The sequence below is a fragment of the Euprymna scolopes genome, chromosome 17 (genome assembly GCF_053919585.1).
Source record: "Euprymna scolopes isolate OS-2025 chromosome 17, ASM5391958v1, whole genome shotgun sequence".
Lineage (NCBI taxonomy): Eukaryota > Metazoa > Mollusca > Cephalopoda > Sepiida > Sepiolidae > Euprymna > Euprymna scolopes.
In genome coordinates, this window is record NC_136498.1 from 117,379,869 (window position 1) to 117,396,976 (window position 17,108).

Below are 17,108 nucleotides of genomic sequence, written 5' to 3' on the forward strand. Positions count from 1 at the left end.
ATGATTTTTTTTCTCTTCCCCACCATTTACCAAATAAATAGCCTTATGAACAACAAAAGCATTCCGTGATTATAGATATCGTTTTAATATTTCAAATGAACCTCTGTGCTTTATCAAAAATGTATTTCGGGATAAAAATTAAACAAATATGAAACTTTCATAATTTGTCTTAACATAAAATTCGATCCACGTGGAACATCTCTAACGAATAAGGGAACGTTTAGTATATGGGATGCTATATAAGCATAACAACAGACTAGTTTAATAATAAAGACACATCTCTAAAGCTGATTAATATTTCAATTGATTAAAATGGCATTAACCTTTCATGTAGAAGGGCTTTATTGAAAAGAAACTTTACTTATAACATATATATGTTATATATATATATATACCTATCTGAAAAAATACAAGTTAAAATCAAATATGTACACGTTAAATGAATGTTGGATGCATATTTTTTTTTCAATCTGAATTTTTATACACTGATGAGGCTGTCTCATGAACATCTGTGATATGTTGTACATCATGTAAATATGTTGTACATCATGAAAATATATGTTCTTGAAATTCGGCAGAAACAATGGCTTATAAATAAAAGTATATTTAAAGGAAATATGGAATGTTAATCTCTGAAAAACTATAGTTTACATGTTAGATTAGGAGCTCTAGTTCTACACTATTGACATACAACAAAGCTTTGTGTTAACAAAAAAACATTCATAATATCTATAAATTTATTGAAGGCTTATGTAATAGCTCAATGTAGTATACGATTAGCTCTTAATTTAACATCATTGCTAACATCGCTGTTCCATAATTCATCCCAAAACACTATTAATAGACAATTGTTTCTGCGCATTTCGAAAATATACATTTTAGAAGTATACAAAATTTTCAAAGAGTTAATTCGTGTGCAATTCAGTCATAGTCAGTTTGAAAATGCAAATGCATCCAATATTCATTTAATTTATACATATTTAATTCCTATATTGTCATTTTTGCCTTTTTTTTCACTCAAATGAAAAGAAAACCTTGAACTTATTTTAGTATTTCATTCTATATGTCCATCACATTCATTTTAAATATTCAATGGCTAAAAAAGCACCATATCAAAATGCCCACATAAAAGAAGAATGAATTTCTACAAAACCACTATTGTCTGCATTAAACCATTTTTCACATTCTTCTTTTTTAAAATTTTTTCATTCCCCTAATTCACTATATCCATATCCAACAATCTTGTAAAAATTATTATTTGATGTAAGCAATTTAACATGTTTCTTTTTTGTGATCAAATATTAACATTTGAAACAGGAAAGTTAAAATAAATATAATGGACATATCATAAACACTTAAAACTTTAAGGTTTCCCTTTGATCTGCATAAAAGGGGGGGGGGGTATATAAATATAAAATTAAATGAAAATGCATATTGATTTTTCCGACTGATTATGGTGAATTAAAAACTGAAGTTTCTTCGGGAATATTTATATAAATTTTGTATACCACAAAAATGTCAGAAACTATTGTATTAAGTCTTTTGGGTAAAGACTGGAATGATTCCTGTTCTTTTAGAGTTTTTTTATAAAAAAAAAATGAAATTTACAGACAGTAAAGTAACACAACCATTATAAAAACCGTGTGTAGAAATCTTTCTACACTGAGGCAGCATTACAGAAATTCGCTTAAACTTGTATATCGTCATCAAAACATGCTCCATATCCGGAGAATAGAGTATCTTTTATTTTTGAAATTGTTGTAGAGGTATTCAAATTGCCACGATGGAATTGACATACAGTAATGTAAAAGTGCTTAATATCCTTAGTATAGCAGGTGTGCCCAAACGGAACTTCATGTGGACCCAGACAATGCTGGGTATCCCTACTAGTGTATTTATAAAAACACAAAAAAAAAAAAAAAAAAAAAAAAACTGAACTTCTGATAGATTTGGAAAAAAAAAAAAAAAAAAAAAAAATTTTAATTTTTACATTTTTTCAACCCAAACAAGGAATACTTTCACGGACACATGATTAGAACAATAATTTGGGGAGGGGGGGGGGGTTACTAAATGAGGAGTTGGGTATCAAGACGTTTGTTCACATTATATTTAAATTTCTGTATGTTGGCACAGTGGGAGAGGGAATAGGAAGTAGGGAGGGAATTCCAAAGGCTAGTGGTTCGAGGAAAGAAGATATTAGAGTAGAAAGTTCCCCAGCATTTGGGGATCTAAGAGAAATATTTCATTTTACTTCTGAACAAATTATAGCAATAAGAACATGGTAGACATGTGTTGAAAACAATATATATTCATAATAAAAAATTTTCTTTGCAATTCAAACATGCAATAGAAATTTGCAGAACATGTGAGAACAACAGAACCGTTGGTATGAGCATTGTTTATAGGAAAAAAAAGTTATTCAGAAGTTTTATATCCATTTGTTTTTTTTATATACATTTTTGATAATAGAGAGAACTTTGCAACATATTAAAAAAACTAAAACCACTTATAATTTTATATGCTTTTTTTGTTTTTCGTAAGGCTAATTATTATTTAAAAATACAAAGAAATCCATTTTTAACAAAGAAATGCACATGTATGTATACAAAGTGCTTAAAAAAATCAATGGCATAACTTCAGGATTATGTTCTATACGTTTAAAAGAGTTGTGTGTGGGGAAGATTGCTTTTGTAATAGCAATATATTACTACTAGTCTAACTTTCTTTACATAGTCTTTAGTTTGTACCAATCATATTTACTTGAAGTTGGTCTATTGTATTTTATTACCTGAAATAAAATATGTCAACATTTGGTAGAATGCTAACAGAGTTCCCTATGTTAACGAGCCTCTCTTCATCATGACACCCAGATTTTTCTTCTGGGTCCCATGGTTTTTATATTTGTTTGGCATCATTTTTTCATGGTTTTGTTTGTGTATGTTGAAATACCAGACTCAGGCTTATCTTACCTGCGATCACGTCACAGGTAAGATAGTGTTTATTTATCCCACATCTAAGAAAAAACACATTTTGCATATAAAAAGTTTACAATACAGAATAATGATAGGTATGTATTTTAATAGCCTATAACTCAGAAACCAAACATTTCTAGAGCTACATATAGAACATAGTCCCAAAGTTATAGCATCAATTTTGTAAACAAACTGTATATAATATTAAATCAAATCTTCACCAATTAAAACTAATAAGTTTAACTGAAAGGACAAAATAAATTTCACCTACATATCATGCAATTAAAAGAGGTTTCACGCAAAACATGCAGAAATAAGAGAAATCATTTCATATGAATCAGAACAGATAAAGAAATAAAAGTATGAAATGTTTCCTAATTCTCAGATTTTTAAATAGAAAGAAAACAAAGCTTTTCTGTTAATATTCATTATAGTTTCCGTCTTTCTGACCCATTGATTCTGCCCCCTTCTCCTCCTCCTCTGTTAAGGATTTCATAACAAAAGCCAATTATATTGGAACCTGGTGTCAAGTAAGAAACACAACAAGGCAAGCATTTCAAACGAGATTATGGTTAGTCAAGTGAAGGCATATTATACAAACATCAGTTTTAGAAAGAAAAAGTTTTTTCAAAGATTCATATCAAAACGCTTCTAAAATTATTATCAGGTGAAAAGTTTAGGAAACTTAAAGTATTTTAAAAAGTTCTCTTTTTAGTACAAACCTCAAAATGGTAAAATGTGTTACTTTCTCAAATTCTAAATCTCCAATTATAATGTCATTCAAAGAAAATAGAAAAAAGAAAGAGGTGGTATAGTAATTAGGAAAAAGTCATCTAAAAATGGTATAAAAAAAACCTATATAAAAAAAGCGATAATCTTGTTGGATTAAGAGAGAAACATGGCTACACATTAATCAGCAGTTAGCAAAATAAAACAATCGTTATCGAGAAATGGTTCATGCAAAATATGCAGATTAGCAAAGACAACAAGAGGCCAAAGAAAAAGTTGTGGTTTAATGAGCGTCAGATATCTTGCATTACAAGACAATTCGTAAATATCAAAAAGAGCGTGAAAAAACAAAATCTACTTACCCCTGCCATATTTGGCATACCTCCCGCTTTCATCATTCCATACATGCCATCTCCAGAACTCGTAGAATCTACAAGAGAAAGCAATCAAGCCAATTAAATCATCAGCTGCAACATCAGTTTCAGTTTAATGTCTGTTTTACATGCAGGTATGTGTTGTGCATTTTTAGAATTTGACTTCCAAGTCTTTTTTTTTTTTATCCCTCTCAAGTCTACCCTCATCAATTCCTCCCATATTTTCATTACAACCCCCTCCCCTCATTATCTCAACTCTTCTCCATTCACTAATCTAAGAACTCTCATCCATTTTTTTTTCAATGTGACCAAACCAAGAAAGTCTCCTCTTCTGCACTCATCTCACATTACTGTCGAAATTTAACCTTCCTTCGAACTTATCAGATCTAAGCCTAAGACTCACATTACACATCCATTTTATCATTCTCATATCATTTATCTCCATGCAATATATGTCCTCAACCATCACTGGCCAGATTTGACTTCTTCCATACATCACCATGTATACATGACTAATAGACTCTTCCCTTAGTTAATGTTGGTAATGCTCTGCTGGTTAGTAATGACAGTTCCATGAACTTACTCCATTCATGCATAAATTTTTGCTACAACACTACACAAGCTATGCTCTGATATCAACACCAAGGTAACAAAATTTCCGACAATCTTGCCATCCAAATATACTTTCTGCACATTTAAATTGTCATCCATCTCCAATGTCTTACACTTTTTGCACACAAACTCGCTATCATTTTACAAATCATAATTCAACTGCACTTCTTGTCAACCCAATGCTTAAAAATTCATCTTTTATCATATAAACGGCAAACGTTTGTATGTCCAGCTGAAGCTTAAAAAATACAATCACAAAGTTGGTATTTTTTTTTTTTTTTTTTGATTGGTGTAACCTCTGCTGTATAATACAGGGCTCTACATTGCGAGTGAAACAGTTGCATTTGCAAGCGAGGTTTCAAAGTGGCGACTAGAAATAACGAAACGCTTATCTTTTGGCGATTGTATTTTTTTCATCGACAATCTTCCAAAGCTCACTACTGACTGAAAAATATCTTTTCAAGTTTTTTTTTTATATAAAACAAAGTTAAATTATTTAAAAAATAAAAGTGTAATAGAACAATATACTTTTTTTTTAAACAAACGCTGTTTAAAAAAATATCTGAAGAAATTAGAATGTTTATACGTTCAAGTATCAACATAAAATTTATTGTATATTTATTTAGAATTACTTATTAAAAAAAAATACAGAAAAATATTTATGTACATACTCGTTACAGAACTAAGATGTCATATTCTAAAAATCATATGGTTTGGCTAGTAACTTTTCTATTTGGCTAGTAAACAAAAATGTTTAGTTGTCAAATGTCAACTAAAAATAAGTTTGTCCGTAGGACCCTATAATATCTAAAATTTCAAGAAAAAGATTCATTGTTTAAGGGTCAAGTGGCCATTTATATCATTTAATGTTATCATGTGGTTTATTTTCCAACCATTAACTAAAGGAAAGAAATTAACTTTTTGGAGTTATTTCCCTACTGCCGATTCTAGCGGAGTGCCTGTAGAAGAAAGAGGAAGTAGGGAGGGTAATAAAAGTTATTTTATACTTTTATCCCAAGTAATGCCGGGCAGCCTTGATAGTCAGATATAAAATGATTATCCATTCAACAAAAATTCATAGCAATAATCAGAGATGAAACAACAACAAAGCCGGTCAAGATTTACCTTGCGGACTTGGCATAATCGGCGTTCCTGGAGCACCGCCTGAAGCAGGTGGACCCTAAAAGTAGATTAATTTAATGTTAGAAGTACAAAAAAAAAAGTTTGTATTTTAATATGAAGCATTTTTTTAATTAAAGTTTTCCATAAATGAAATCGAAATGTTTATCATGAGAAAAGCAATCATCAAAAAGTGAAATCTGTTTTTGGATGAAATAAAAAAATTTAAATGGAAATTTTTATCTATGAAACTTTTCTTTAAAAAAAAAAAAAAATTATGTACATCAAAATATGAAGCTATTTTTAAAAGTTATTTTGGAGACAATACACTAATTCACAATTTTTTTAAATAGATGATAAATTTAAATTGTCTACTTTTATTTATGAGCAAACTAAGTTTTAAAAACAATCACTCCTATATTTTTTTCCTACAATTACATTAACAGGTTTTTCAAAAGTAACATTTAAGCCAACAAACCAAACTTCCATTTTTACTACTCAATTTGTTATGGACTAAGATGGTTTATTATCTGTTATTTAAGCAAATACATATTACAGCCAGGGACTGTAGTAATATATAGACATTACTAAATAATCATCTACAAAGAAAAACTCAGTTAAGGGAAATAACTCTTACTAAGAAAAATCACTAGTTAGTTATTCATACAAATTATTTTTGTACTTCTATATCATAATAATGAAAAAATATTGAATTTTCAAGTAAAACAAATGGTACCTACGTAATTGTCATGTCATCATTAGTAACATATCCAAAAATTACAGAAAACGATAGGATTGAAAAATAATTATTAATGAAAAACAGTTTAGATGAGGAATAAAATTTGTCTTACATTACGTGACGTAAGCAACAGAACTTAATTATCTCCCCTGTCAACTTGTTTCTTAACAGTGATGTCACAAAGTTCTTTTTTCATTAATAATTATTTTCCTGCCTTATTGTTTTCTGTAATTTTTGGATATGTTACTATTTGTGATATGACAATTACGTAGATTCCATTTGTTTTACTTGAAATTCAATATTTTTTCATTATTATAATATAGAAGCGCTGTTATTTTCAACAGACTTTTTTTTTCTTTTACAAAGGAGTCCACTTATCAAGGCCTGGGGGCCACTCGAGGATAAGGGTTAATGAGTGTACAGTAGTCAATGGTAAAATGTCGTAGTAATCGTCAGTAGTGGGAATTGGGTAAATTGGATTACTTAAGGGGACGGCTCATCAAGAACTTGTTCATGTTGGACTTGAAGACAACCATTTTGTAGTTAGTTGGAAAGCAGGCAAACAGAATAGAGTTTCACAGGCATGCAGTTCTAAGAAAGAAATTTTGTTCATGGAATTTACGTTTAGGTTTAGACACAGATAAAGAGTCGGGGGAACGTTGATGATGTAAAGATAGAAGCTTGGTTTTAGATGCATTAAAATTAACCAGCCATCTCTTCCTCGTTGCACCACGTGATCAAGATTAAAGGAAAGAGAATCAAATAGAATTTGGTCATTTACAGCCTTTGAAGTGTTGCCATAGATGGTAGTGTCGTCAGCATAAATGTCTACGAATGATCTTAAGATGTGATTTGGGAGATCACTAATTTAGATCAGGAAGAGAGTTGGGCCCAGGATGGATCCCTAAGGGACTCCAGCATTTGATTTCTGCCCATCAACCACTACTCTTATGAACCTATCAGAGAGAAATGATTTAATAATTGAAGACATTTCTAGCTATACTGCAGCCGGAGATTTTGTGGAGTAAATTTTTATGCCATAACCTATCAAAGGCCTTTGATATGTCAAGGACAACTGCCCTAGAAAGAAAGCCTCCATTGAGAGATTCACTAATCCTATGAGATATAACTGTTAGCACATTTGCTGTACATCTAGCAGAACGGAAACCATATTGCATGTTACTAAGGTTATTTTTGCTGAGGTGGTTGGCTACTTCTCTATTTAACAGATTCCAGCAACTTACTCATGACGCACAGGAGACTGACTGGTCTTTATTGAGAAGGAGATGACTGATCATGTGAACATATTTACAAAACAGATTTTGAAAATAATCAATGTCAAGGAATGCTGGGTCATAGAGTTAGTGTAAATTATAGCAAAATTGTATGAACTTTTAACAAATTTTTTTTGTTTATTAATAACATTAGGTTTTCTGAAAACCGACCTAACAAAAAATTTAAATGTCTAACATTCTTACTATGACCTCCAACCCCTATCAAAATTGACAAAGATATCAGATATGGAATTGATATAATTCGTAATTTCTTCCAGTTATGTCTATAAATAAAAAGGTTGGCACACGATGAAACATTGACATCAGATAGTAACAACCAAATACTTTTAGTTCTTGATAGCAGATATTCAACATTTGACAAACGTCATGTCTCTTTAGATTTCCTCCTTTGCACAAGTAAGCTGCCTCCTATCCTTTGTTACTCTAATGATTTCATTTTATTAGAGACTAGCAGGGGATACCCGGCGTTGCCTGGCTATTTGGAGGTTTGTGTGGTTTTGGGTAAATCAAAAGTCCCGGGGCTGGGGGAGATAATAATAATAATAATAATAATAAAAAGTTTTGGTAGGTGAGTATGAAGATCGAACCCAAACTCTTGAGGCACAGTTGGAAATTAAAGTGTGAAAAAAAATCGTGCGATGTTAACCACTGGGCCACCGCGACATACTAACGGAAACACGTTTGAATTTAAGTAATAAAAACAGAATTGATACGTGGCCGCAATAAAAGTTAACTCTGCTGCTTCTATTTGACCTCATTAATGAGGTCAAATAGAAGGAGCAGACTTAACTTTTGCTGCGGGGCAGCTTTTGGATTTGTTTACCCAACTTTGACTGGTTTTCCCCCCCCCCAAGATGTTGGGTAGGGGAAAACCAGCTCCACATTGTCCAGATTGAATAGCAATTGTCTGATATATGGAGTTTGGCCCCACATTGATCAAAGCTGATTGCTTCTGGACGTTTCCCAGTGCAATTGCTGGGAACAGTGGCGCTTAGCTTTGAATTAGTTTCGCTTTTTATACGAAAAAGCTGAACGAACACAGGACGGGCTGAAATAGCAATAATTTTGTAAAAATCGACGTAAATAAATTTAGACGCTACACGCGTTCCCAAACCCTAGATATTATTATCTAGGGGGTATATTAACAGTTCTAAGTGATTGTAACCCCCCCCCCCCCCGGAGCGTCGGCGAAAAAAGCCTTTGCGAGACATACATGAAATGGTCACACACACTTTGCCTTTTATATATATATATAGATTTGAGAGAAAACCAGAAATCAAACTGGCTGGATAATGACACAAAGAAACCCGTTTCTAACAGAAAAGACATTGCTAGTCTTTATCCACTATCATTATTTCTCTAGAAAATTACTGAGCTCCAATTGTTCTGTCTTGAAGACATTCACAGCAAGAATTTATCTTATTCCCAGAGATGCAAATAACTTATTTATTACCCAAGTGCCTAACATGAAACAGAATTTCCATGGACAAGGTTTCTTTCTACCTATGATATGTGACCATCGAATGGTGTCCCTGTTGCTTACAAAATGGATCATTTTGAAAGCTAATGTCAACAAATAATTGTTATAAACCATTTTCATAAATGATTAATTGGTTTCATTCAAACGACACTCCCATCAATCTCATTAACCCATATTCTTGAGTGGCTTTTGGTCTTGATAAGTTATGATCTAGTGGAGGTTGGGGGTTAAGGTAAACTGAAAAGTGGTTTATATGAAATAAAAAATAATGGTAAAATTTTCATCCCTGATTAAGTTTACCAATTTTCTATCCATGTTAGTTTTCATAGTGAACTTAACATTTACTCTGAGTTATGTGAGAGTTTTTATTTTAATTTTTTTGTCTTGTTCCTTTAATTATGGCATTTTTTAAAATAGTATTTTCAAAGTTAAATTTAACCATTATGATACTTTTTGTTTAACTGAATAACATCGTTAACTAATTTTGTTATGCTAACATTTGGTAAATTATTAACTATTTATGAAATCTTTAAAATATGCTGAACATTATCCAAAACAAAAAGTTTTTTTTATGTTAATGGTGTAAATATTAAAGTTAAACTTGGTAGATATTTAAGAAATAATTTCTCTATTACCTGTCAGATAATATGACAAGTTCATGATAAACACACTATTTTAGCTTGCGTTGGAAATATTACAATTCTCTCCTTTTTCTGTGTTAAAAGATTCACAGAAACAAGAGTTAGCATTTTGGTTGTTGCAATCAATTTTGTAAAGATTGAATCGCCTAAAAGTGTATTCATTTATTTCTAGTTTTGTACATTGCTAATTCCAAATATATTAATTTTCTGTAGGGTGCCCCACTGCCGAATTAATAAGCAAACATTCACCAACACAAATATCCAGTAATATCTACTGAAGTCTACTACAGTTTAACATGAACTTAAGTTCACATCTGCCTTTAGAATCCATTCTGATTGCATCTTTTCTGTTCAACTTTGCTTTCAATTGGATTACATATGTTCTTAAGAACCGTTTTTTAGAGGTTTGGGGGGGGGGGGGTGATACTTTAGGTAAAGAGTTTGTACTTAAGGATTGGAACAATGTTACGGCATAGATATCCAAGACAATAATTTTACACTGCCATTCAGCTATCAATTGATAAATTGCAGCCTTTCACTCTCCAACTGGGCAGGTTAGGGTTAATATGGCAAAGACCAAACTGCTTCCTCCTGAAAAGTAACCAATTGTTCTTGGTAGAAAATTTAAAGAGGCTTGTTGCTTCAAACATCTTGGATCTATTATCACTGAAATGGGCCAGAAGTGGATATAAATGGCCAAATCGGAAACGCTTGCCTTGTTTTCTATCTCTTACAATCTTGTTTGTGGTTCAGTTGAGAAATTAAGTTAACTACAAAAATATGAGTTTATCAAGCTATTGTGTATATCATCATAAGACCTGGCCAATGATAGCTACAGACCTTTGTAGACGAGGTCTTTGATCACTAGTGTCTTAGCTCACTTACAGCAGTTGTCTCATAAAATTTTTCAGGAATTCAATGCATTAAAAAGATATTGGCATCATATACATGCAATATACGGAGGTCATATACTCGTGACTAGCGCTGTTGTCACTAGAAATATGGAAGAGGAGAATGCTTCTATATTGATAGCAGTGAGAGTTGTTTCTGTGCTGCTATTTATCACAGCTGTTAGAGGTTAATGTAAACATTTGCTGAAGCATGAGAACATAAGTGAACAGAAATGGGAGATATGAAGTGACAACATGAAGAAGAGAAGCAGCAGCAGTCTAGACAGAGGCAAGCTGGATGACTGGCATAGCAAGATGAAGAAACGGATTTTTTTCAAGTCCTTTTCCCAAAACAATGAACGTTATATCTTATTAGATGAAGATCTGTTCCATACAACAAAGCCTTAAGACTGTCATTCATTTTTATTTTCGGAAAGAGGAAAATCTACTAAGAAAGTTTGAACTTCCCTGTTGTATTCATAGCACAACTAGTTTGAAACTGCAAACAAGATGGCTACCAAAGTAAGCAAGCAATGACAAGTCAAAGTGTATGTGTTAGGAAGTTAAAAAATTCAGTCCACAATATAACAGAATTATTTCAAACTGATTGAATGATTTTGTTCTGATTGGCATCAGTAAATAAATTCATTTTGGTATACTTACATTATAACTTCCAGGTGAGGCTGACGAATAATTTATCTGTAAAGAAATAAAATGAAAACAATGTTTAACAAGAGAGGAATGGAAACAAAACTAAAAACATGAAATGCAAAAAGAGAAAAATCACAAAAACTTTCAAAAGATGAAAAATATTTTCCCATTAAAATTAATTAAACAATAGAAGAAATGAAGTAAACAGATTCAATTATTATGGCGAACACTGTTAAGTTATCTCCCTTATAAAAAGGCAGAGTTAACCAACTTTTCTTTTCAATATGGCATCATAATGTTTATGTGTTTGTTAACTGTTAAACTCTAATCGTGAGTGTGTTGCATATTTGTTCAATTAATGTATTAGCTGCCGTAATAAATTATATACTGTTTATATATATACCGTCGGAGTTGGATTATTTTACTGGTTTTTCATGGTAGCAGAGCGTAGTTGTGAGCGAAAACGATCTACGGAACAATAATTGAAGTTTTTTTTTTAACGAACGACCACAAAGAGGAAATGGCCGTTAACTACAAAAATCCTCCTAAATTTGATGAGAACGACTACCCATGCTGGAAAAATTAAATAAAGATTTGGACAATGATGACGGATTTACCAAAGAACAAACAGGCATTAGCTGTTAACCTTTCACTTAACGGAAATGCAAAATGGGCAGCTATGGGATTTGAAGTGGAAGAACTCAACACAGATGAAGATATGTCGAATCTTATTAATGTATTAGACAATTTGTTTTTAAAGGATTCTCTAGACTATGTACGAGGCTTACAAAAACTTTGATAAATTCCAGCGGCCTGAAAACATGAGTATCTCTGAATATATTATAGAATTCGACCAGAGATGTCTCAAAAGCACCAAGTTTGAAATAACTTTGCCGGATGCCGTCCTAGCTTTTAAACTATTAGATAAGTCAGGCCTGGATTATGAACAGCGCCAACTCGCATTGACAGCGTGTGCTTCGTCAGAATTGAAATGTAAAAACATGACGTCCACATTAAAACGTATATTTGGAGAATCAAATGTTATACCTTCTAATGAGGAGCCTATTGTAAAGCAGGAAACAGTTTTATATGCAACAACATCAAGGAAACAAAAATCCCGTAACTTTCCTAGATCAGATACGGGAAAATCTAATAGATTTAGAAACGGGAACCCTACTAACAGATATGGGAAAGTTACTAAATGTTCTATTTGCCAGAGCGTTTTGCATTGGTGGAGAGAGTGCCCCCACAAAAGTGAAGCTGTTAGGTTAACCGAAACAGACGAATTGGAGCATAAAGAAACAGAAATGGAAGAGTGTAACATCACACTTCTCTCACACGATGAATATTCTCCAAGTAAAACTTTTTTAGTTGAATCATTGAACATGGCAGTGATTGTCACAGCTTGTACTCGGACCGTTTGTGGCCAAAGATGGTTGGATGAATCTAAAAAGAATATCAACCAAGAAAATATTATTAAGAGAAGTAATAGACCCTTCTGATTTGGCGACAGAAAAATTATAAACTCCTCTACCCAGGTAACTCTACCGGCGATAATAGGTTCCACTCGGTGTAATATAAGTGCTGAGGTAATTCAAGCTGATATTCCTCTGCTTTTGAGTAAAGCTTCGTTGAAGAGGGCTGGAGCTGTTCTGGATCTTAATTCAGACAAAGCTTTCATGTTTGGGAAGCCAGTGGACCTACAATTCACATCTAGTGGACATTACTGTGTAGATATTCTTGGTAGTGGTCATCATACAAGAAACTCCCATTCCGATGTGCTAATTGTTGATAACATGACCAATAAAGAAAAAATAAAAAGTTTAGAAAAACTGCACAGACAGTTTGGACATGCCTCAGCTGAGAAATTAAAACTGCTATTAAGTTCTGCTGGCTCAGATGTTGTGGAGGTGGCTAAAATTTTGGAAAAAATTGTAGCCAATTGTGAAATATGTAGGAAGTATAGAAAACCTGCACCAAGACCAGTTGTTGGTTTTTCCTTAGCTAATGACTACAACCATACTGTAGCCATGGATCTTCATCGACTCGAACCTAACCTATGGTATTTGCATATCATAGATGAATTTTCCCGGTTCAGTGCGGGTTGCATCACTAACACTAAGCAGTCATCTAAAATTGTAAAAAAATTCATTCAATGCTGGATTAGTATCCATGAAGCACCTAAACGAATGTTCAGTGATCTGGGAGGTGAGTTCGACAATGCTGAAATGAAAGATATGGCTGAAAATTTTAACATAGACATCTCTACCACTGCTGCATATTCACCCTGGAGTAATGGTCTATTGGAACGACACAATCAGATACTAACTGAAATATTATTGAAGTTGAGATCCGACTACACTCTGGATTGAGAAACAGCACTAAATTGGGCCATTATGGCAAAGAATTCGTTACAAAATGTACATGGATATAGCCCTTATCAGATAGTTTTTGGAAGAAATCCAAACATTCCCACAATCCTTACTGATAAACCACCTGCACTAGAAGGGACCACCACAAGTGAAGTTGTAAAAAACAACATAAATGGATTGCATGCTGCAAGACAGGCTTTTATCAAAGCCAAATCATCTGAGAAAATTAGGAGGGCCTTAAGGAAACAAACGCGCCCCACACCTGATCTCTGCTCACCGGAGGATAAAGTTTATTACAAAAGACCAGACAATCAAGAATGGAAGGGTCCAGGTGTTGTCATTGGTCAGGATAGTCCTGTGGTATTTGTCAGACATGGTGGAATGCTTGTGAGAGTACATAAATGCAGATTGCATTTGTGTAACTCACCACTTGCGGATGTAAACTCTAATGAAATTTTAGTAGCATCAAAAACCTTTGATAGCCAGGACTATAATTATGAAACATCTGATGAGGAATATACTGAAACAGCTGAGGTTGGGACAAAAAATGACCCACAACCCGATCCTATAGCCAAGATAAAGCCTGGTAACATCATCACATTCAACCAAAAGGGAAGCAATGGGCAAATACAGGCGGAAATAATAAGTCGGGCTGGAAAAGCCACCGGCAGAAACAAACATTGGTTTAATGTGAAAATCCAAAGGCCAGTAAACTTGGAGAATGAAGAGATGTCAGTAGATTTAAGTAAAGTCACGGATCTTAATGTGGCAGAACCACTGATAGGACCCACAGAAGGAGACACTATAATGATGGTGGCAGGTAGAGAATTCGATGAGGCCAGGAAAAGAGAACTTGACAGCTGGAAACAAAACAATCTTTTTACTGAAATAGATGATGCAGGACAGAAATGCATATCTACGTGCAGAGTGTGTAGTTTAAAAAACACACCTAATGGGGTTATGCAAAAAGCAAGGCTGGTCGCTAGAGGTTTTGAAGAACCCAAGAATGACATTCAAAAGGATTCACCAACCTGTGCTCATGAATCCTTAAGACTTATTATGGCATTAACAGCCCAAAATCAATGGAGTCTACACTCCATAGGCATAAAAACTGCCTTTTTGCAGGGTCACACTATGGATAGGGAAGTATACATCAGACCACCCAAAGAAGCTTTCAGTGACAAGATATGGCGGCTAAATAAGTGTGTCTATGGATTGAGTGATGCTTCTCTGCAGTGGTATAATAAAGTGAAATCAGTTATGATTGAAAATGGCGGTGTAATGTCCCAAATGGACCCTACAGTTTTCTACTGGATTAGTAAATCTGGTAACCTAGCTGGAGTTTTGGCGTGTCATGTAGATGACTTCAAAGACATTCAACAATACCATCAGCAAAATACGCAGCGCATTTAAAATTGGAAAAGAGGATAGTAAGGCCTTCAAATACTGTGGAATTGAGCTTAATTGCTACGGTCCAGAAATATTAATAAACCAAAACAAATATACCGACAGTATATCATCCATTCCAATAGATTGTTCAAGGACCATGGAAAAAGAATCACCGCTAACAGAAATTGAGATAAATTCACTCAGATCCAAGATCGGCCAATTGTTGTGGTTAGCGCATCAGAGCCGACCGGACTTATTATTTGATGTCTGTAGTCTAGCGACTAATATTAACCTTAGCACCATAAAGGACCCGATAACTGCCAACAAAATTATTGGAAAAGCTAAGGCATCCAAGCTATCATTGAAGTATCAACATCTTGGTGACAATGATCAGTTACATTTGATGATATTTAGTGATGCCGCTTTGGGAAATCTTCCTGATGGTGGAAGTCAGGGGGGTTATGTCATATTCCTCACTGGGACATCTGGGAAAGTCTCACCGATCTGGTGAAACTCAAAGAAAATCAGACGGATTGTCCACAGTACCTTAGCTGCAGAAACAATTTCAATGTCTGAAGCTATTGATATGGCTGTCTTCATCTCCACTCTGTTTGGTGAATTGACAACAGGAAGAACAAATCCCAAGAGTCTACCTATAATTTGTGTCACTGATTGTAAATCTCTCTATGAAGCGGTCAAATCAACAAAATCTGTCAAAGACAAACGATTACGGATCGAAATCAGTGGTATTAAGGAACTTGTGGAAAATGGACAGATTGAAGAGTTCCAATGGCAAGAGACAGGAAGACAATTGGCAGACTGCCTCACTAAACGGGGTGCATCCCCTTGGTTATTGAGAAGTGTCTTACAACAAGGCAGTTTGAATGATTGAAATTAAAAAAAAAAAAAGAAAGAAAAAAAAAAAAACTTTTAAAGATGAATTTGTTAAGTTATCTCCCTTATAAAAAGGCAGAGTTAACCAACTTTTCTTTTCAATATGGTGTCGTAATGTTTATGTGTTTGTTAACCGTTAAACTCTAATCGTGAGCGTGTTGCATATTTGTTCAATTAATGTATTAGCTGCCGTAATAAATTATATACTGTTTATATATATACCGTCGGAGTTGGATTATTTTACTGGTTTTTCAAACACATTTTGCGATCATTAAATTTCCATCAGTTAAATCAAAAAACATTTCGAATAAAATCACAATCACATTTTTGTCCTTTTTAAGTAAATTGTTAGTGTAAGTGTTATTTTGCATCAAACCCGCATGTTGTTTTTTCAACTATGCCTATATTGCCGTCTATTCACAAAGATGTTCTTCCCCCACACCATAATAATTCTATTATTTATTTAAATGTAGTTGCAGTGTGCACTATGTTGGGCGAATATCGCAAAGATTAGATTTTCGTTTGAAACAGCGTGTGCCTTCAAAGATTCGTTATGCAAATTTTTCACCCTCGGATGTTCTGAGTAATACGTATGGTTTTGCGATTTGCGATCATCTTATAAATAACCATGCGTGTGCCACGAATTTCAGTGCTGACATGTTTACGATCCTTAGTAAGTCGCACTCTCCCTATCATTCTTGGACTTAATTTAGTCTCTATGTAATTTTCCCTGTTTATTTCTGTTTTTTCTTCTTTTTTTTTCTACCCCCGCCATATTCATGACTTTTTTTTTTTGTTTGTTTTAATCATATTTTCCTCGATTTAGCTTTGATAAGTGAGAAACGAAACCTGGTTAACTAACCTTTATTTTCATTTTTTATTTTTTTAAATTCATTATGCTTTTTGGTCTGCATTTATCCAATATATATATATATATATATATATATATAT

At 33.4% G+C, this 17,108-nt stretch overlaps 1 protein-coding gene across 11 annotated transcripts in view; it reads right to left on the reverse strand.

The window, feature by feature from the left end:
- The window catches only part of LOC145296925 (single-stranded DNA-binding protein 3-like), a 317,297-nt gene that overhangs the window by 86,516 nt on the left and 213,673 nt on the right, over positions 1-17,108 (reverse strand). For all 11 annotated transcript variants that reach the window (XM_080143120.1, XM_080143125.1, XM_080143119.1 and 8 more), the window contains 3 exons: positions 11,515-11,550; positions 5,813-5,867; positions 4,064-4,131 (listed from right to left, as the gene is read on the reverse strand). In XM_080143120.1, coding sequence (XP_079999246.1) covers positions 4,064-4,131; positions 5,813-5,867; positions 11,515-11,550 — 159 coding nt within the window. The remainder of the gene's footprint in view (positions 1-4,063; positions 4,132-5,812; positions 5,868-11,514; positions 11,551-17,108) is intronic.